Source organism: Sarcophilus harrisii, chromosome 4 (genome assembly GCF_902635505.1).
Source record: "Sarcophilus harrisii chromosome 4, mSarHar1.11, whole genome shotgun sequence".
Classification (NCBI taxonomy): Eukaryota; Metazoa; Chordata; class Mammalia; order Dasyuromorphia; family Dasyuridae; genus Sarcophilus; species Sarcophilus harrisii.
Window position 1 is genome coordinate 418,448,191 of NC_045429.1, and position 21,779 is coordinate 418,469,969.

At 38.9% G+C, this 21,779-nt stretch overlaps 1 protein-coding gene across 1 annotated transcript in view; it reads right to left on the reverse strand.

Moving 5' to 3' along the window:
• Window positions 1–21,779, reverse strand: part of CASQ2 (calsequestrin 2) — a 112,723-nt gene that overhangs the window by 21,839 nt on the left and 69,105 nt on the right. Inside the window, exons 7-8 of the mRNA XM_031967358.1 lie at window positions 17,079–17,124; window positions 3,160–3,214 (exon numbers count right to left, since the gene is read on the reverse strand). Of these exons, the coding sequence (XP_031823218.1) occupies window positions 3,160–3,214; window positions 17,079–17,124 (101 nt within the window). The remainder of the gene's footprint in view (window positions 1–3,159; window positions 3,215–17,078; window positions 17,125–21,779) is intronic.

Consider the following 21,779-nt stretch of genomic DNA (forward strand, 5'->3'; position numbering starts at 1 on the left):
TAGGACAGTGCAAAGAAAAAGTTAACAGGGAATTTTAGAGTCAATTACTCAGCTTCCAAAGTCTTTTTTCTGAAGCTCTTGTCTGACCGTGTCACCTCCTTATTCAATAAAATTCAGTGACTCCCTATTACCTTCAGGATCAAAAATAAAATTCTGTTTGGCTTTTAAAGCCCTTCACAGCCTGGACCCTTGCTATCTCCCAAATTTTCTGATATTTTATTTTCCTTTCACAAGTCTCCTGCCATCCAGGGACACCATTATTCCTCACCCAAGATACCACCAGGAATTTTCTCTAGCCAATATATGTCTCCTCATTTCCTCCTCCTGGCTTCCCTGATTTTCTTCCAGGTTCAGCTAAAATGTCACCTTCAGCCAGAAGCCTTGCCTGATCCCTTTTAAGTTGTGTGCCTTCCCTTCGGATTTACCTACAATTTACCTTATCTCTATCTTGTTTGTGCATAGTCTTATGCATGGCGTCTCTCCCATTACATTGTGAACTCCTTGAGAGAAGGTGAAGTTCTTGCCTCTTCCTATCCCAAGTGCTTACAGTAATGGTATACTGTAGATGCTAAATAAATGGGTGTTGAATGACTGACCCTTCACTTCTATGAACCCCAGTTTTCTCATCTTTAAAAATCATTTTTGCACTAGATGGTGTCTTACTTTAATTTCTAATTTTATGAGTCTAAAATCCTGTATACTCTCTCAGAGGCTCATAGTATGTGGAAAGAGACATTTCTTAACAAAGCTCCTCTAAGATCATTTACTCAGAGCTTTGGCGGTCAGCTTGTCTAGTTCAAGTAACAAGTCTTCTTCTTCCTCCTCCTCCTCCTTCTTCTTTTTCTTCTTCTTCCTCCTCCTCCTCCTTCTTCTTCCTCCTCCTCCTTCTTCTTCCTTCTTCTTCTTCCTCCTTCTTCCTCCTCCTCCTCTTCCTCCTCCTCCTCCTCCTCCTCCTCCTCCTCCTCCTCCTCCTCCTTCTTCTCTTCTTCTTCTTCTTCTTCTTCTTCTTCTTCTTCTTCTTCTTCTTCTTCTTCTTCTTCTTCTTCTTCCTCCTCTTCCTCCTCCTCCTCCTCCTCCTCCTCCTCCTCCTCCTCCTCCTCCTCCTCCTCCTTCTTCTTCTTCTTCTTCTCCTCCTCCTTTTTTGCTGAAGCAATTGGGGTTAAGTGACTTGCTCAGGGTCACACATCCAGGAAAAGTTAACAGTCTGAGGCAGGACTGAGTCTGAGTACTGACTGACAGTCTGAGGACTCAGGTCCTCCTGACTTCAGGGCTGGTGCTCTATTCACTGCATCACCTACTGCCCCCCTCCTCCTCCTTTTCTTAAATTATAGCACTTCTCCCCTGAACCTAATTTTAACATTAATGCATATATAATGGCAATCAATGAATACTTATAAACAGCTCAATGTGTGTCTGGTACTACAAGAAATGCATTAAAGATTAGGGAAATTTCTGCCTTCATGGAGTTTATAGTTTACTAGTGTCTTTACTTACATTTTCCCCTTAAAATCCAACACAAATATATCATAGGATCATGGAATTTACAACTGGTTTTTTATACCTGTGAGAGAAACTGAGACCCAAAACCAAGATTTAAATCCAGGGCTCTTTCCACTGCTATACAAAATTCTTTTTTTTTTTCATGGCATAAGTCTTGCCAGGAGAAGGCCCTACAATAAATTCTTTCTGAATCTCTCCCTCTTTCTCTCTCTCTGTCTCTGTCTGTCTGTCTGTCTCTCCCTTATTTTACCCTGCCTTCCATTGCTATTTCACTTAAACACAAGTGAAATCAACATACTACTATTGGCTATGAAAACGTCATTCACACCTAGAAGTAACTGACAGTCTAGGGATAAGCTGGGCTGCCCGTTTTCCATCCAATTTGGGGATTAGATTTCTCCTCAATCAACTTCCTAAGAAGAAGAAATGTTTTATGGCATAAACATACATGCCCATCCAGTAAACCATCATATTTAATATAAGCTACTCCATACAAAAAGACCTGAGTTCAATTATGATCTCAGACACTTACTAGCTGTGGGACATTGGACAAGATTCTGCCTTAGTTTCCTCAATTTTATTAATAATAATAGTAATTTAATAATCATAATAATAATCAAAGCACCTCTTTCATGAAGTTGTGAGGATTCAATGAGATAAAATTTGCAAAACATCTTGCACATAGTAGGTGTTTGACATTAAAGTAAGTCATTGTGTCATAGCAGACAAAAAGTCAATGTCAAAGTCAAGAAAATCAGATTCAAATCCTGACTCTTACACTCAAATTGTGTGGTTTTTCAGAAGCTTTGGAATCAGATTACCTTATTTCCAAGCCTATCTCTGATCATTATTATATTGTGTGTGATAGAGGGGAAAAGGAATGACAAATACCTACTATGTGCAAGATGTTTTGCAAATGATTATTAAGAGGGAATCTATAATTTTGTTGTCAATTCATGGGGAATTTTTGGATAAGGAAATTCCCTGCCAATGTAGAACAAGCACTTTCTCTGAAATTTACAAACTGCTTCTACCAATGTGGAAGAAGCACCTTCTCTGAAATTTGTAACCTCAGAGCTGCCTAGAACACTGAGCCTGTGTGCCCAGTCACCCAGCCAGGAAATAACAGAAGCAGCATTTGAACTCAGGCTTTCCTAGCTTGGAAGCCAGTTCTCTCTCCATTTACCTGTGCCATTATGTGTGTGAAAACTACAATAACAAAAATAATATATCCATATCCATACAGATATCCACTTATAAAGCTTTAAAATTTTATCTTATATACTGTATTCTCAGTATCTCTTCCTATATATTTTGGTGGCTGAGTCTATCATATGAACTTTAATTAGGCTTCAAGTTATGTTCCCTTTGCTGGCACAGATAATTGAAAATTGACTGTCCCAACTGCATCACTCCTAGGGGTATCCAGTGTCTGGGGTTACTTCAGATACAAGGAAGGAGGGATAGAAAAACAGACTTCATCTGGACTCTTGGAATTGATAGAGTATTTCCTCCCTGTTCCCCAACCCTGCTGTCATTCCCTTAATCCTTTGTGATGAGAATGCAACCCTTGAGGAGGAGGGATCCAGGACTAAACCAAGTTAATTCTAGTGGAAGATTTAGTGCAACAGGGCCAAAGGGAGAAAGAAAGGGTCCTACCGGGATCACTTTTCTCTGCAAAGGCCACGATGTGGATTCCATTCAGATCATCTTCCTGTAGACAACAAGAATCAAGAATTATGCTCCAGAATGGACATAAAGAATATTAAATAGAGAAAAAAAATCAGAAATTTGAATTTTAAGGAAGTGGGAATATAATGGGTATGGGAAAGGGAGGGACATGGGAGGAAAAAAGGAAACAGTATTAGGTTCTAAGCTCCAGGAGGACAGATACTATCTTTGGTATTTATAGCCCTAGTTAGTGCTTAGCATAATTTCTTGATGTGTAGCAGAAACTTAAGGATTTCTTTCTTTCTTTCCCCCCTTCCTTTCCTCTTTCTCCCTCTCCCTCCTTCTCTTTCTTTTTTTTTCCTTTCTTCCCTCTTTCCTTCCTTCCTTCCTTCCTTGCTTGCTTCCTTCCTTCCTTCCTCTCTCTCCGTCTCCTTTTCTTTTCTTTGTTTCTTTTCTTCCTTTCTTTCTTTCCCTCTTTTCTTTTTTATCTTTCTTTTCCCTTTCTTCCTTCCTTTCCTCCCTTTCTCCCTCCCTCCTTTTCTTTCTCTCTTTCTTGCTCTTTCTTTTTTCTTCCTCTCCTCCTTCCTTCCTTTCTTTATTCCTCCCTTTCTTCCTTCCTCCCTCTCTCCTTTCTTCCTCTTCTCTCTCTTTCCTTCTTTCCTTCCTTCTTACTTTTTCTTCCTTTTTCTCTTTCTTTCCTCCTTCTCTTCTGTCCTCTTTCTCTCTCTTTCTCTTTTCTTTCTCCCTCCCTCCCTCCCTCTCTCCTTTCCTTCCTTCCTTCCTTCCTTCCATCCTTCCTTCCATCCTTCCTTTCATCCTTCCTTCCATCCTTCCTTTCATCCTTCCTTCCATTCTTCCTTCCATCCTTCCTTCCTTCCTTCCTTCCTTCCTTCCTTCCTTCCTTCCTTCCTTCCTTCCTTTCTTCCTTCCTTCTTTCTTCCTTCCTTCCTTCCTTCCTTCCTTCCTTCCTTCCTTCCTTCCTTCCTTCCTTCCTCCCATCTCTCTTTCTGTGTCTCTGTCTTCTCTCTCTCTCTCTCTCTCTCTCTCTCTCTCTCTCTCTCTCTGTCTCTCTCTCTCTCTCTCTGTCTCTCTCTGTCTCTCTCTCTCTTTTTCTTTTTTCTATCTTGGAAATATAGTCAGCTTAGCCCACTTCAGCTCAAAATTCATGAGCTCAAGAGATTTAACAGTTTCACCATCCCCATTGGTAAGATTTGCAGGCGTGTACCAGCACACCTTTCTGATTGTCTGAGATAATGAATTCAGTTTAATTAAACAAGCATCTTATTTAGTGCCTGCACATTAGGATGCTAGGGAAATAAAGAGAAAATAAAAGCTGGTCCCTGCCATTAAGGAGCTGAAGTTCTTCTGGAAGGTTTAAATAACTTAGCTTCATGGGGAACATCTAAGTGAGGAAATCCAAAAGGATGATTTTAGAGGAAGGCAACTGGATAAATGAATTTACTAAATAGGACAGTACCGCAATCAGTTGAATTTATGAAAACAAACAACTCAAACCACACAAAGATAATGAATTTGGCTTAAATGTGGTGTTAAGCCATATTGGGCCTGAGTTTCTGCAGAAAACAATTTGGATATGAATTAGAAATGGCTGTTTGTGATAATATTTTGTCATCAGTTTCTACTTATAATTGTAATTATTATTATTAACTTTTTTCTTTGTTATTGTCAATGGTAATAATAGCACTTTTATAGAGTATATTAGGATTACAAATAATGTGATCTCATTTGATTCTCTCCCTTCTGAGAGGTAGGTAATACAAGTATTACCTGCATTTTACAGATGGGGAAACCAAAGCTCAGATAAGCTAAGTGGCTTGCCCAAGGCATCATGGATAATAAATGGGAGAGTTATGATCTTTCCAAATCCAAGGCTCTTTCCATAATACCATACTTCTTCTTTGAAATAGACTTTATAGGACCTTAAAGAAACATTAAAATTAGAATCATAGGTTTTTAAATCAGAGGATGCCTATGGATTTTATATTCTAACTCTCTCATTCAGGCCAGAAAAGCTAAGTTATTGTTTCAAGGTAGTGATCGAGAGAGGATTCTTAACCTGGGTCTCTTTTCTACTGTTCCCTGCTTATCCATAAATATGATCAATGGTGCATGGCATTCTAAATGTTTTAAAGTCAGTCTCTAATTCACTCCCTCTCTCTCTGGGATAAGTCAGGATATGGAGACCTGGTATGGCAGCCTGGCCTAAGAACATGGACATAATTAGAAAGATGGCTTACTCAGCAAAAAGGTCTGTTTTCTTCACTACAAAATAAATACATGTGTGATTAGTCAGCACTTGAGAGGAGAGGGGAGGGGACAAAACTACAGCTACGGAAAAAAAGAAAACAAATGGCTTTCCTTTCATGTCTGATCAAAGTTTTATGTCTTCTCCAGGGCCCAGAACATACAGTAAGGGCTTAATAAATGATTTTTCATTGTGGTTTTTCACTCTGCTTTGCTCTACATTGTCTCCTGCTCTTTCTTCTAGCAGTTAAAGTTACCGAAAATTCCTGGTCAGTTAGTAAAATAAATTCATATTAGGCTATCTTTTCCATTTTTGGCAGGTTTAGTTTGTAGAGGCAATATATGAAAAGACATCATTTGTGGAGCTCTTGGAGGTTTATTAAAATGTCCCATGAATTTTCCTTTGAGAATCAGCAAAACCTGCATGAGTAGTTGAGGGCCAAGATTGTATCCCCCTACTTTGTTCTAGGTTGTTTTCTTGGATCTCCATTAGACTCCTCATCTGTCTCCTTATTCTTCCCTCTGCAGGGGTCCTCAAACTACGGCCTGTGGGCCACATGTGGCAGCTGAGGACGTTTATCCCCCTCACACCCAGGGCTATGAAGTTTCTTTATTTAAAGGCCCACAAAACAAAGGTTTTGTTTTTTACTATGGTCCAGTCCTCCAACAGTCTGAGGGACAGTGAACTGGCTCCTTATTTAAAAAGTTTGAGGACACCTACTTAAAGCTCCCTTTCCAAGCCCCCATTTCTCAACCTGGCAGGAGACATTGAGGGATAGCTTTACAATGAAGTATATTGAAAAAAAAAACACTGAATAAATGATCAGAAGAGCTGGGTTTTAACCCCATCTTTAATATGTTCTAATTTTGGACCACCCATTTCCCTTTCTGGCCAAATCAATCCCTCAGGGCCTCATCTATAAAATGGGACAATTAGAATTGACAATTTCATTTTGGTTTTAAATCTCATTCACTAAATTCTCATCCCTGTGAGGGAGTTTAAGTATTGGTCTAATACCAAAAGGTTCCTAAAAGATGATCTAATTCAGAGGTATCAAACATGTGACCCACTATGCATCCTGAACTAAATTAAAATGTAATTAGGATGTATATACAAAATAATTATAATACAATAAAATGCAGATAATATTACTGATTTTCTAAGTTAATATGTGTCTCAAAGGTATAATATATGTGGCTTAGCAGACCCTATTTCTATCTGAGCTGGACATCACTAATCCACTTGAATCCTCCTCATTTTATAGATGAGGAAACTGAAGAACAAAAATGAAACCTAAGGTCACATAGGCAGTACATGCATACAATTTGAACCAGGATTTTTTTAACATAACAACATTGGTGGTGATGACAACAAAAGCTAATGGTAACTTGAATTTATATATAGAACTGCAAGGTTTGCAAAGTGTTTAAAAATATTATCTTATTTTATTCACAATAATTTTCCAAGCTAATACTATCATCATCCCCATTTTTAGATGAGCCAAATGAGGCAGGCAGAGGTAACGTGCTCTGCTCAAGGTCCCACCACTAGTAAGTGTCTGAGGCTGGATTGAATAAAGGTCTTCCTGACGCCAGGCTGGGCATTCTGTGCAATATGGCGCCAGATGCCTTACCCAGTGTTCTTTCCTTAGGAAGATCCAAAGTAGAAGGGACCTTAATAGCCACCTCTCTAGTCCAGTCCCACTTCTCCCCACCGAGTCTTACAGACAAAGAAATGATGGCCCCAAAAGGTTAATCAGCTTGGCCAAGGTTACACAGCAAGTACACGTTAGATATCACATTTGAACACTCCAAACACTGCTTTTTCTATCTAACACAGCACCTTCCTGAGACTGAGACTCAATTCATTTTACTTTAAAAAGCATGTGCAGAGCCTCTATTTGCTAAGCACTGTGCTAGGTACTGAGGATAATAGGATGAAATAATAACCCCTAGCCTTGAAGAGCTTCCATTCTCCTGAGAGAGGGAGATACTGGAGGCTTCCGTGGGGAGACAGAAGCTGGGAAGGGGAAGGCAGAGGATTTCCTTGTAAAGCATGAGCCCATCTGTGAAAGATGTGGTTGGGGTGGGGGTAAGGGCTGGGGGCAGAGAAGCCAGGGAGGGCATCTCATATCCAGAGGGCAAGGTTCATTTCGTCTTGCGTGTCTCAAACAGAATCCAGAAGGCTGTTAGTATTCTGCATTTATTAATGTTAGGGGCAAAGAGACAAGAAAGCTTCAAGGGTACAATATCATAAAAAAGTGAGCCTCGGGGGGATGAGGAAGGCTCAAGTGTGAAAGCCCAGCACCCAAGGGACTGAGGAGAGAAAAACAGAATGAATACTGATTACTGTTGACACTGGAAGAGGTGTTCATTGGGCAGCCTGAATGTCACAGCAAAATCATGCTATGGAAAAAAAAAAAAAAAAAAAGGAAGGAAAAGAAAGAAAAAACTCCCAGTGTCTCATCCCTCCCATGATCCCTGTTTCCATTTCAATTGATTTTTAATGTAGCACAATCCTATCTAAATGCTAATTTTTTCCTTTGAGTTTGGAAGGGACAAAACCGCCAAAAATTCTAAAAGAGATTAAATGGAAAATATTATTATTAAAAACAAGAGGGTGGGCATGGCTGTGGCCAGCTTCTCTGGGGAATTGAATTTTGACAGGAGCATTTGTTTTGGGTGCAGGATTATTATACAAATCAGACAGCAAACAGAAGGGAAGAGTGTGAAGTTTCACTCTTTTACATTTGCTATTATTGCCAGGCAGAATACCCTGATCAGATCTCATTAGGGCTGGCCCGGCTCTCTGTCTCCTGCCATCTATCACATACTGAAGGGAGAGCATTAACCCCTGGGAGCCCAGCTTTCTTTTCTGCTCCTTGTGAAGGCACACCGAGATGAGCTGTAGAATCCTTTGGGATCCAAATCTCTCGGGGAAGGAAGAAAAGCAAAACAGAGTGAAAAATCAAATGTATGGGTGTCCATGTGAACATATATGTCAAAACACACACATGTAGCCACAAACATGGGCACAAGCATGTGGCCATATACAGATGTGTGCACACAGGATGCAGATACGTGCAACCTGCACACGTGTCCTCTGTCTGTCCGTGTGTCCATGTATGTATCCAAGCATATACATGTATGTTCGGTGTGCTGACCTGCCTGGCTTGTATTGTGTGTGTCTATGTGTCTGCCTGTGTCTATATGTACATGCATTGCACTGTGACATGCATATGTGCCCATATGTGTGTGTATGTCTTTGGGTACCTGAGTATTTGTGTCTGTGTCTGTGCAAATGCATGTGCAATGTTTGTGGATAAGTGTTCTATACATGTGTGCATGCATGTGCTGGTGTGTCACACGTGTATGTCTATATGCAGATGTGTGGGGGTTGCAGGTGTTAGTACATGTGTGTGTGTCTGTGGGTCTGTCCCTTATCATGGGCAAAAAGACTTGCTAGTCCTGGGGGAAAGCAGGGGAGCAGGCCTCTGCCTGTTGCTTTCTTTTTGATTCCCAGGCTGTAAACTTCTTTCAACTCCCCTTTTCACCAAGTGCTGAGCTGCTCCTGTCATCCCCTCTCTCCAGTGTTGGGAAAGAGCCCCCGATGAACTCAAGGTTAGCACTGGGGGAAGAATGGGACTCTCGCCTTTGTGTGTCTCTGGGAAGTTGTTTTCCTTTTTCATGAGCCAACCCACAGGCTCCTAGGTGAGTGTGCCTGAGAGACAGAGACAGAGAGACAGAGACACATAGAGAGAGAAAGAGACAGAGAGATAGAGCCAGACAGACAGAGACACAGAGAGAGAGAGAGACAGAGAGAGAGAGAGACAGAGAGACAGAAAGACAGAGACAGAGAGATAGACAGAGACAGAGACACACAGACAGAGAAAGAGACAGAGAGATAGAGACAGACAGAGACACAGACACACACAGACACACACAGAGACAGAGAGAGAGAGAGACAGAGAGACAGAGAGATGGAAAGAGAGACAGAAAAACACTGAGACAGACAGACAGACACACACACACACCATGTATAGATATGGGAGCTGTCTAACCATGAAATCTATTTGATACCCTGTCCTGTTGCTGTTGGGGAGGGACAAAGCCCACCCACTGAGCCCTGGATGAACCGTAGCCATGCTGACCTTGCCCTCCTTGATGACTGTAGCACTTAAAATCTCTAATATTTATGTGGGACTTTTTCCTCATGTCTTTTTGGGGCCTTTGAGAAGAGAGTGCTGGAGCTGGCCTTGGCAAAAATAAGTTCAAATCTTGCTTCTATTAGCTGTGTGGCCTTGGATAAATCACCTGATCTCTCTCAGACCTATTTAAAATTCTTCACAAATTATGTATATATATATATATATATATATATACATACATAGATATACACATACACACATATATATATACATATAAAACAAATATCTTTCAGAAGGTTGAGAACCAAGTGGAATTACCTGTACACACTAATTTTCAGACCTTAAAATGTGATGTTATTTATTTTTATTCTTACTATTATTATGATTATTCTCTCAACTAGATTGTATGCTTCTTGAGGGCAAAGACTTTGTCATATGTATCCCCTGTGTGGGGCACTGACAGGCCTTGATATGTTCTTTCATTGACTAGCTCTGTATCCTATCTTCTCTTGCCTGGTTTTTCAAGAAGCTGCATATAACTGCTCCTAGGGGGTTTGAAAGAAAGTGGGTCAAACCCTAGGTAACCAGCCAGACTCAACTGATGGATATGAGTAGAGAAAGACTGTGTTCTCACGTTAGAAAGCACTAACTCGCATTTGGAGACATGGAGGCTGCTTAGCTGAACAAAGCCCTTCCCAATATGGCACCGTCCAACCTGTCCAGATTTCTCTGGTGTTTTTACCTCCATGTGCTCAAATTGAGCGGCTCTCTGAGCTCCAAGATTTCACAGTGCCATTCTTCTCTTGTGACTTTTTTCAGTTTCTGGAATCTCCTGCTTCCCTTCTTCAACGACTGAATTTTCTCCCCTTTTAAAAACTCAACCAATTCATCTCCACTTAATCTCATCGTCTTGCATGAAGCTTTCTCTGGACCTCACAGGTGGTAATGTCCTTCCCTCTTAGATCTCATACCAGTTTGTTTTATACCTTTCTGATATACTTCTAAGAATCTTAGATTTGGAGGCGGAAAGGACCTTAGTGGTCGTTAAGTCCAACCTTTTCATTTTATAGATCAGGAAACTGAGGCCCAGAGAGGTTAACAATTACATTGATTCATACTATATACCGGACTACATATATATCCCACCCCAAACTATAGGGAGATTTGAATCCAGGTCTTTATGACTATTAGTTCTGTCCATACCACTATGTTAGGCTGCAATTTGGGTATTATAGCTACCTTCCATCTACTCTGTATGTATCTAGTACATCCTCATTTATATTCATGTTGAATCCTCTATAAGAATGTAAGCTTCTTGAGGGAAGGGATTGTATTTTTTCCCTTTTTTTCTTTTTTCCCCTAGCATTTAGCACTGTATCTCCTTAAAACCTAATAAATACAATTATCCCTTCCACATCTCAACTTTCCCTGTTGCATTTTCAATGTATTATAGGTCACCATAAAAAATTAAATGGGAATTTTGCGGAAGTTTTGTAGAAGCTAGATGATATATAAAGCCCAGTGGACAACACAGATCCTATAAATAAATACTTAATCCCAATTTTGCAATGAGGAACTGTAAACACCCTATAAAAGAAAAAGAAAAAAATGCAGACTTCTCTGGTACAAAGGGAGAGGCAGAAATTTTTATGTGTTTTTTTCTTACAATGGGGGAAGTAGGTACCATGCCCTTAACTCCCATGATATGGAAGTGATAATTGTTTAAGTACACACACACACACACACACACACACACAAATATATATCTGTAGTCATGACATCCCTCTGATATTATAAACTACATGAAAGCATAGATCACGTCATATGTAAATACATAGTAGGTCTGCTTAACAAATACTTATTTAATGGATGATTAATTGGATAAACAAAGAAGGGATGAATGAGTGCAGTCTTAAAACTAATGTCTTTTATGACAAATGCTGGAGAAGATGTGGGAAAACAGGCACACTAATACACTGCTGGTGGAGCTGTGAATTAGACTAAGCAATCTGGAAAGCAATTTGGACCCATGCCCTATTAAACTGTATTTATTTATCCTTTGAACCAGTAATACTGGTACTAGGGCAATACCTTACAGAGATCAACAAAAGATAGAAAAGGTCTGGATATACAAAAGTTCTATAGCAACTCTTCCAACAAAAAGAAATATATTCAGGTCTGGATATACAAAAGTTCTATAGCAACTCTTCCAACAAAAAGAAATATATTCAGACCTTTTCTATCTTTTTTTATCTCTGTAAGGTATTGCCCTAGTACCAGTATTGCTGGTTCAAAGGATAAACACAGTTTAATAGGGCATGGGTCCAAATTGCTTTCCAGAATGCTTAGTCGAATTCACAGCTCCACCAACAGTGTATTAGTGTGCCTGTTTTCCCACATCTTCTCCAGGATTGAAGAATGAGTGAACAAGTTATGGTATATGAATGTAATGGAATACTATAGTACTCTAAGAAATGATGAAGGGGATAGTTTCAGAAAAATCTGAAAAGACCCCAGTGAAAAGTGAAGTGAGAACTAGAACAATCTATAGGTAACAACAATATTGTCGAGATAATCAACTGTGAAAAATGTAGTAACTGACCAATATATGACCTACCACAAATCCTTCTTTCCTTCTCCCTCCCTCCCTTCCTCCCTTCCTCCCTCTCTCTCTCTCCCTCCCTTCCTCTCTCCCTCCTCCACCCTCTTTCTCTGTCTCTCTCTCTCTCTCTCTTTTTCATAAACTTGTTTTATATGCGTATTCAAATTTGTGATGGGGAAAAAAGGAAACAAAAGCAAATGACTTTTAGTTCTATCTAACAGACTCCTTGAGTCATTGTCATAGAATGTCCCGGGGCTTCTTCTTGCAGTTGCTATGCCCTTCTTTGGAACTATTTCTACTGTTTTAACAGAGACAGGAATTTTTGTTTCCCTGAAGAATGAGCCAATCAAATCCTCTCTGGACTTCTGCCCGGTGCTCTGGCTGGCTAGTCTCTTGGATGGTGTGTATGTTTTCAGGGTGGAGTTACCAGAGTGATGACAAGTTAGCACTGACCCTGAACTACCCTCTTCCCCTGTACATTCTTTGAATATTCTCCTTCAGAACTGCAGGAGTCAAATGCACCAATTGTTTCCAGGAAATTATTAACTGCCAGTATCAGTAAAGGGTATCCATTAAGTTTTGGTGTGCATAGAAAATGCCTATTTTTAAAACTGAGAAGTAAGTCTCTTAATTATTCAAGTATAACTTTAATTTTTTGATTTGTTTTTTATAGATAGTCTGGCAAATTTGTCTTCCCCAATAGAATGTAAGCTTATTGAAGGCAGGGACTGTGCCTTTGTATAGCATTCTCAGCACTTAGCACAGTGCTTGGCACAGAGGGCTTGAGAAACAACTTTTTCATTCAGAGAGAACTGGATTTGGAGGCAGATAGACTTGGATTCACGTTCCCCTTTTGATATCACCAGCTGTGTGGTCCTGGGTAATTTTGGGGGCCTCAGCTTTTTGTTCATTTGTTATTTGTGTCCAACTCTTTGTGACCCCATTTGGGGTTTTCTTGGCAAAGATAATTGGAGAAAGTTTAACATTTCCTCCTCCAGTTCATTTTACAGATGGAGAAACTGAGGCAAACAGGGTTAAGTGACTTGCTCAGGATCACATAGCTAATGAGTGTCTGAGGCTAAATTTGAACTCCAGAAGATGAGTTTTTTTGACTCCACACCTGGAACTCTTATCTACTTCAATACCTAGCTGCATTTCTCAGCTGAAAAGAGAAATAATGATACCTGCAGTCCCTTCTTTACAGGATCATTGTGATATAATGAATATAAAGTGTTTTACAAACTGCAAAGTGCTATGTGAATATTTGCTAATATTTATCACTGAAAAAGAGTGTTAAAGATCAGCTTTGGGCAGCTAGAGGGGGCAGTGAATAGAGCACCAGCCCTGAAGTCAGGAGAACCTGAGTTCAAGTCTGGCCTCAAAAACTTAACACTTCATAGTTGTGTGACCCTGAGCAAGTCACTTAACCCCAATTGCCTCAGCAAAAATTAAAAAAAAAAAAAAAAAAAAAAGATCAGCTTTGTGGATGTAGCCACTATTTGATCTGCCTAAAACTAGATATTTTACAATGCATAAGTCTCCTTAGCACATGAGACTCTCTGAAGTGCCATCTTGATCAAACATACACACTCCTTTTGTTATATATAATAAAATAACCAGTATAATATATAATGAAATATTTGACACGATATAAAAACATAATAAAACAACCAATCCATGCAACAATTTAAGTTTTGAAAAGTACTTCACAGCCATTATATCTTTTGCTGCTCACACAAAGACCTCATGACAATCTTATGAGCAAAGTGATGCGGGAAAGATTCCAATCTTTGATTCCCAACCCCCCTAGCTAATGTAAATTACCCTTTGACTCACAAATCCTGGTCCCTTTGAATTCCAATAGAAGATCCGGACCTGTTCCAGCCCCACCCAGATCTGAGCCAACTTTGGGGCTACACCCCAGAACCCCTCGAGCTAAGTCTCTGACTTAAAAGGGCCACACTGGGAACCCCTCTTTGCAGAGATTCCAAACATGGCAGCCATGTGAGGACCCTCTGTCCACTGGACCCTCTGTCCAGTGCCCTCCTTGTCTCTACCATCACCTATCTCCTACTTCTAAACTCAGTAATAAACTTCTTTTATTAATCTAGCTCTCCGGGCCAATAAATGCTTTTATTGGGAATTCCACGCCGCTACTAGACCTCATATACCGCCATATCCTTGCGCCAAATCCAAGGGGGTTGCAGGGGAACTCTGTTTGACTCCCTGTACCCCAAACCTGCCACTAGACCTTAATTAAACCCTAATTTCATTTAGGTACCTCAAATGTAGACCTCAACATGTGGTCTACACCTCAACATTTGGTTCCTGACCTCAACAAAAGTACTAAAGGTAACATCATGCCCATTTTTCAGATGAGGAAATAGGTTCAGACTTGTCTGTGGTTATACTTGAACTAAATAAATCCCTCTTTCTCACCATACTGACTTATTACTTTTCTGGTTACTCATTTACTCTAGCATCTGTCAAAGGTGGGAGTGGAATCCAGGTCTTTTTTGACTTTGGACCTCCACCTTATGGTCCCAGTGTATGGAGTTCAGTTCAATTCAGCAAACATTTATTAAAAATCTACTATAGACAGGCTAGGGAGGAGCAGCCTTAGATGGTCTCTTGGTGGCTTGATTTGCGCTACATTCTTTCTTGACAGCTTCCCTTAACCCTGGGCTATCCTATCTGTTTGGTCTCCTCCTATTTGAATGTGAGCTCCTGGAAGGAAAAATCTCTCTCTTTTGGAGCTTCCCTTTTGGATGGAACATATCTGAGAATTAGGATGAATGAATGAATGACCATTTTTAAATACTATGTGCCAGACACATAGTAAGTTACAAAAACAAAAGAGAGTTAGCTCTTGCCTCAAGGAGCTTATATTCAAACCACATAGAGGTTGTGCAGCTGCTCTTTTCCCTTTAAGTCCGGGTGGAACTCAGTTCCCTGAGTTTCAGATCAGGATAAAAAAGTGAGATGTAAAGGGTCAAGTTCCATCAATGGACGGTCCCACCAAGTCCATAAAAACCCATCAATGTTCCTTCTCTTCATTTGAATGTCTCTTAGCAGCTCCCAGTGGGGTCTCTAAAGAGACATGTCAAGATAATGGCAGTGGGGGTAATCATAACAGTGAAATGTGGGGTGATGTTGGTTTCTCCCTGTGGGCGTACACATTGTTGTGTGCTTGAGGGAAGAAATAGGGAACTGTAATATTTTGTATTATCTGAGCTATTCCTTACTTTCTGCATAGCAGAGGTTCCAAAAATATTTATTAAATAAATGATTAATTAAAAATGGATTGTACTTAAGGGGAAAAAAACAAACAAAAAATTTGAATCTACAACTAGAATAGGGATATAATAATACGCCACAGTGGATAAAAATGGAGTGTACTTAAAGGGAAAAAAACAAACAAAAATTTGAATCTTTACAACTAGAGCAGAAAGATCATACATTGTGGGCTAGCCTTGGAATCAGGCAGCCCTAGGTTTAGGTTCTGCATCTGATATATACTTTATAATAACACCTACTCAGTTTCCTCCTATCTATGTGGTCAAGGGCAAGTCACTGATCCTCTCAGCTTGCCTAAACAGTTTCCTAAAACTGTAAATTAATGAGGAGTTGCTTGTATAAATCAATGGTGTGAGGTACCTTAGTAATAATGCCCCACACTGATGAAATCATAGGTTGAGATCAAGTAGCATTCCCTGCCCCCTTCCCCAAGAGATCAAAATGGCAGCAAGCAACTCTTCCAAAATAATGACAGTGGTACCTTACCATAAAATGTTTTGTTAGAATACTTTCTCAAGAAGCACCTAATTTATTAAGTGCCTAATGTGAACTTGTAATGCATCATGATAGGGACCAGGTTGGATAACCACGGATAAATGAAGCATGATTTCTGCCCTTAAGGAGTTTCTGATTTAGTAGGGGTGATAGATACCCCTAAGAATGGAATTCAGTATAAGTAAGACCATCCAAAGGATTTAATTACTGAGTGGGTTTTAAGCCTCTCTTTCCAGCAATGTTTCACCCAAAGCATTATCCTATGGCATAGACTTCTAGGACCTACACAATAATATTATAGCAAAGTTCTAGACAGTTGAAAATCCAACCGCAGTAACTTGATGCAAGCACAGAACACACCAGAAACTTCAGGAACTTCATTGATGAAGAGATGGAAATATTTTATGAAGTCTAATGAATCCAATTACCTTAAGTGTTCTATCATTCAGTCATTTTGTTAGCCATGTCTGTCTCTTTGTGATCCCACTTGAGATTTTCTTGTAAAAGATACTGAAATAATTTGTCAATTCCTTCTCCAACTCATTTGACAGATGAGAAAACAAGGCAAAAGGTTAAATGACTTGCCCAAGATCACACAGATAGTAATTGTTGGAGGTTGAATTTGAACTCAGGTTTTCTTGACTCCAGGCCCAGAGATCCATCTACTGTACCACCTAGCTGTCCTTACCTTAAGATAGTTGGATGCCAGATACTACTTAACTTGAAGCTTGAAAGTTATCAAGTTCTCTAGATAGATATTGCTGCTCATAGGATCATGCAACTGATGAAAGACCCAAATCACATAGTACACTCTTCTCATTTTACTATATATATATATATATATATATATATATATATATATATAGAGAGAGAGAGAGAGAGAGAGAGAGAGAGAGAGAGAGAGAGAGAGAGAAAACCTCTTTTGCCCATGCAGTGAGTAACAGAACCAGAATTAGAATACAGATCCTCCCTACTCCATATCTATTCTTGCTACAGTCTGGGTAGTAAGATGAAGGTGATTGAATCTGTGATTAAAGGGCTCTTCTCCTTGACAGTCATGGTCATCTCTTACAAGTATAAGGGGTTTTCCATTTTCTTACCCAGGTTTCAAACATATCTTCTGGGCGCAGCCTGCGGAGTGTGGGTCTGCAGGGAAAGAAAAGTATTTTACTCAGAACTCCTATTTTCAATAAGGCAACATCATTCCACTGACATGCTTGATAAAAGTATATGGCAAGTTAAGGACCAAAAGGGAAAGGGAAGCCCCCCCTCCCATCTGCTTCTTCCAACATGCTACAAGGAAGATGAGCATCTAAGGAACTCTACCTGTATACACTCAGGCTTTCCAGGTTTACCTTAAGACTTCTTCCTGCTCCTACCTCCTTCCATAGGGTATTTTAATTCAAAGATTACAGAGATTAATGAGAATTTTACAGATCAAGATGACCACATCAAGATGTTGGGCCATAACGCCATAATTCAACAACCTCTTGCTTAAAGTTTACACTGATTATATTATCTTCAACAGATTCTTGTTGCTGGCATTTTTAACAGCAATGGTGAACATATATAAGGTTTTAGGTTAGTCAAGTGTTTTCAGAATATTATTTCTTTTGGCCTCATTGACCCTTCTTTACTTAGCCATTCTAGGTATCATTACTCTCATTTTTACAAATGAGGAACTAAGACCTAGAACTACTAAGACCCACAGCCCAGGCCAAGTAGCTGGCAAATATCATGGATAGGATTCTTCCTGACTTCAATTCTCATTTTATTTTTTACATCATTCTGACTTTCTATTTTGCCACAGATACTGAAGAATCAAAAAATAAAGTTTTTTTTGACATGAGTCTTTGTAGTGTCAAATAGTTAAACATTAGAAATTCATATTTTAATGGAAATATCATTAAGAAAATGCAATATCTGCTTTGTTGTAACATCCTAAGGAACATAGAGTCTTTCCATTGACTTGCAATTAAAATCTGCTACATGTGATATTGTCTCTATCAGAAGGTGAAATCTTTGAAAGCTTTGCTTTTTTAATTTATATCCTGAGTGGTTAGCACAGTACTTTGCATATAAATACTTCATCAGTCCTTTTTCATTCATTCATCTATCCATCATTCATCCATCTATTCATTCATAGCAACTTCTAGGCAGGTGGGTTGATAAATGTTTGCCAATTAGCTCTCTTAAATCACACATAATCTACATTTATTAACATTTTCTACATCATTTTCTCTAGGGTAGACAATTAAAAAAATAAATCATTCCCTGGTTTTTAGTTTGTTGATTTCTGAGCTATAGATACTTAAATCAAAAACGAAAGAATTGCCCTGGCAAGCCAACATAAGCAGGCTTACCCCTGCCTCTAAGTCACTCCCCTATTTCTTCAATAATTTTGCTTTTCCTCTCCTTCTCTCCCCAGCTCTGGCTTTTCATTATCCCAATGACTTCAATATTCTCATAAATGATCTTTCTAACATCATAGTCTTCCCAGTTCACAGAACTCTTCAACTTCTGCCTCTACTATACTTTAACCATGCATAGACATTCACTTTAAGGTTTACTATCATCTTCAAATGTTCCAGCTGCAAGTCCTGAATGCCCCATAGACATCTCAAACTTAACATATCCAAAATGAAACTCGTTATTTCTTTCTCCTTCTCAACCTCACTTCAATTCCTGGCTACATCCTACCACTCTTCTCAATTTCTTTTCTTCTTAGAAGGCCTCTGTACGCTTTTCAGTCTTCCAGGTTTACCAACTTAGAGCCATTGTTCTTTCTCTTAGTCCCTCTCTCCTCAGCCTGCAAATCAGTTGCTATCTTGTATTGCTCTTCCTTCGGCAACATCTATTTCTCATTTAATAGTTGCTTATTGAATTAAAATGGATACAAAACTATTAAATTCCTCTATCTTATCACAATGGCATATTCCTCCACATTTCTCAATTTCTACTCTCCAATCTGCCTCCTGAACATTCTCTTTTTCATATAAAAATAGATTTTTATTACAACACTGAACAATTAGTAAGATTTTTAGTACTTCTTGTATTAATATTATCAGTAGAAATAAATAACAATACCATGGTCACAGTCTCCAAACCCCAAGAAAACAAATAATATACAGTACAAAGTTCATTATTGGCAACTTTCTTTCAGAAGTTATAATTATTTTCAAGGATAAATTGCAACATGTGCATGAAAACCACAAACAACAAACATGTATTTATAGAACTGTGCATGACTTTAACTTTTTTCCCCCGATTAGATAATGAAGATTCCATATGGTTCTGCTCTGTGTGGATTTGGTTTTCATTCTTTCTTTCCTAATATTTACTTGATCTCCAATTTATTGATTTTACTTCTACAACTACTAGTGGCTCAGCCATAGCCTTTGATTCCAGAATACCCTGCACTTTTTGACTTGCTGTTGACTTCCTCTTAAAAAGAGAAACCATTGGTGATTTTTTAAAGAAGTCTATTTGGTGCTAACTATAAAATATTCCTGGACTTCTGAATCGCGTGGCATACGTTCATTTTTGTTTCCTTTCTGACTTTCATTGTGTTCCAGAATGGGTGGTTCAGCTTGCTCAACCTTTTCTTCCTTTTAATGGTTTCAGCCACAGGGTTACTGATTCCTTTTGTTTGTGCTTCCTTGTGGTTCTCTGATTTGACATTCTCTTCCTTTAGCATTTCTTTATTCTCTTCATCTGTAGATTCATTATTAGCTTCTATGCCTTTGTCATCTGTTTCTTGTGTTGTGCTTTCTTCATTTGACTCTTTTTGTTTTTGAATTGGGGAGAATCTTAAAAATTGATCATTGGGATGGAAGGGGATATCTTCAATAAAGAGGAGATCTAATTCGGTTCCAATTGAGCAATGATGGACAGAATCAGCTACACCCAGAGAAGGAACCCTAGGAAATGAGTGTGAACTGTGTGCACTTTTTGTTTTTCTTCCCTGGTTATTTTGCCTTCTGAATCCAATTTTTCTTGTGCAACAAGAGAACTGTACAGTTCTGCACACATACATTGTATCTAGGATCTATACATTATATAGTAATGTCTGTTACTATAACATATTTAGCATGTATAAGACTGCCTGCCATCTAGGGGAGGGGGTGGAGGGAGGGAAGGGAAAAGTCGGAACAGAAGTGAGTGCAAGGGATAATGTTGTAAAAAATTACCCATGCATATGTTGTGAATAAAAAGTTTTAATAATAAAAAAATAAAAATAAATAAATTGATCAGTGAGATTCAGGTTCATTGATATGTGTCATATTTAAATCATCAGTAGTTCTCTAAGACTTCTCTGTTCGTTTTCAGGTTCTGACTCTTCAGCTGAAAAACTACTTTTTTCTTTCTCTTGAATTGGCTCATCTGCTTCAAGTAATTTTAGGTTCTCATTTTCATTACTTATATTTCCAACAAGATGATTGTTTACAGGGAACCCGAGAGGGAATGTACTGTTGGATGCTTGTATTGGCAGTTTGAAAGGAACTTCCAATGGGGACAGAGTTCTTATCATTTGACAATGTTGTTCTGGTGAATTTTCCCTTTCTCTTCTCTATGATTTTGCAGATATGATCTCTGCAAGGTCCTAAAGAAACTACAATCAGGCCACTATTGTTTATTTTTTCTACCATGATTTCCTCAGATTTGTTGAGTCTTGGAGTAGCAAAACTAGCATGTGGCATCCACCCACAAGCAACCCGATATTAAAGCTCTATGTATTTCCCTGCATACAATATAATGAATTTTCTCATTCTGAAAATGTTTAATAATAAATTAATAATTTATATTATTTATATTATTTATAATATCATATTATATATATATATAATAATTTATATTATAAATAAAAAATAAATGTTTAATAATTCTGGTTCTGAGGTTCCAAGTATAAAAGTACCAAGACCTAATTGTCCAAACTGCCAAGGCCAAATGTACATACTTCTTCCTGCTAAAGCTACTGTATGCCCCCCACCACAAGCCACTTGATTCACTTTTCTAGGAATTTTAAGAACCAATTGGAGAATTCTATAATTTTTCAGTTTCTCAGGTGACAAACTTAACTTTCCATTCTCTGGTTCTCCAAATGTGTAAAATTCACCGTCTGTAGTTTCAAAGGCAATGGTAATATTCACAAGAGATCAAGGAGATAGGTTTACCAAGGACCACTTGACAAGGGTCAACACATTAGATTCATCTGCCAGACCAATTTACCCTTCAGAATTGTCACCTTACATAAAAAGGTCCCCATTCTCAGTTAGTGCAGCTGAAGTGTTGGATCCAGCAGAGAGCTATTTAATCTTGTTTTGGAATGTACAAAAGCTAAGGAGGTGAAAAGTAGTTCTCTCTTCAGGGTCACCAAGTCCCAATTGCCCTTCACTATTATTTCCAGCTGCATGTATGTACTAAAGGATGGTTCCTTCCACATGAGGCAAGTTTGACTTTTTCAGGTTTTAAAGCTTTTACAAAAGTTGGCTTGCTGATTATTGTCTTTGATCCTAATCCTCACTGGCCCCAGTTCTTGTTGCCAAACATGTAAAATTTACAATTTCCTGTTATAAAAACAATCTGTCCATCTCCACCTGATAGATATGCAGGTATATCATATTTTACGCTGAAGTTGCTGGGAATATTTTCAGAAAACTTGCTTTTTCCAAAAATGATAACAGCAGCTGAATCTGGCACCAGCTCCTCAGGTTCCCCCATCTCAGGGATGGCTCTGCACAATCTAGGGCTGCTCCCCGTCCTCCTCCTTGGTGACCCCCAAGGTCCTCATGGCACAGTTC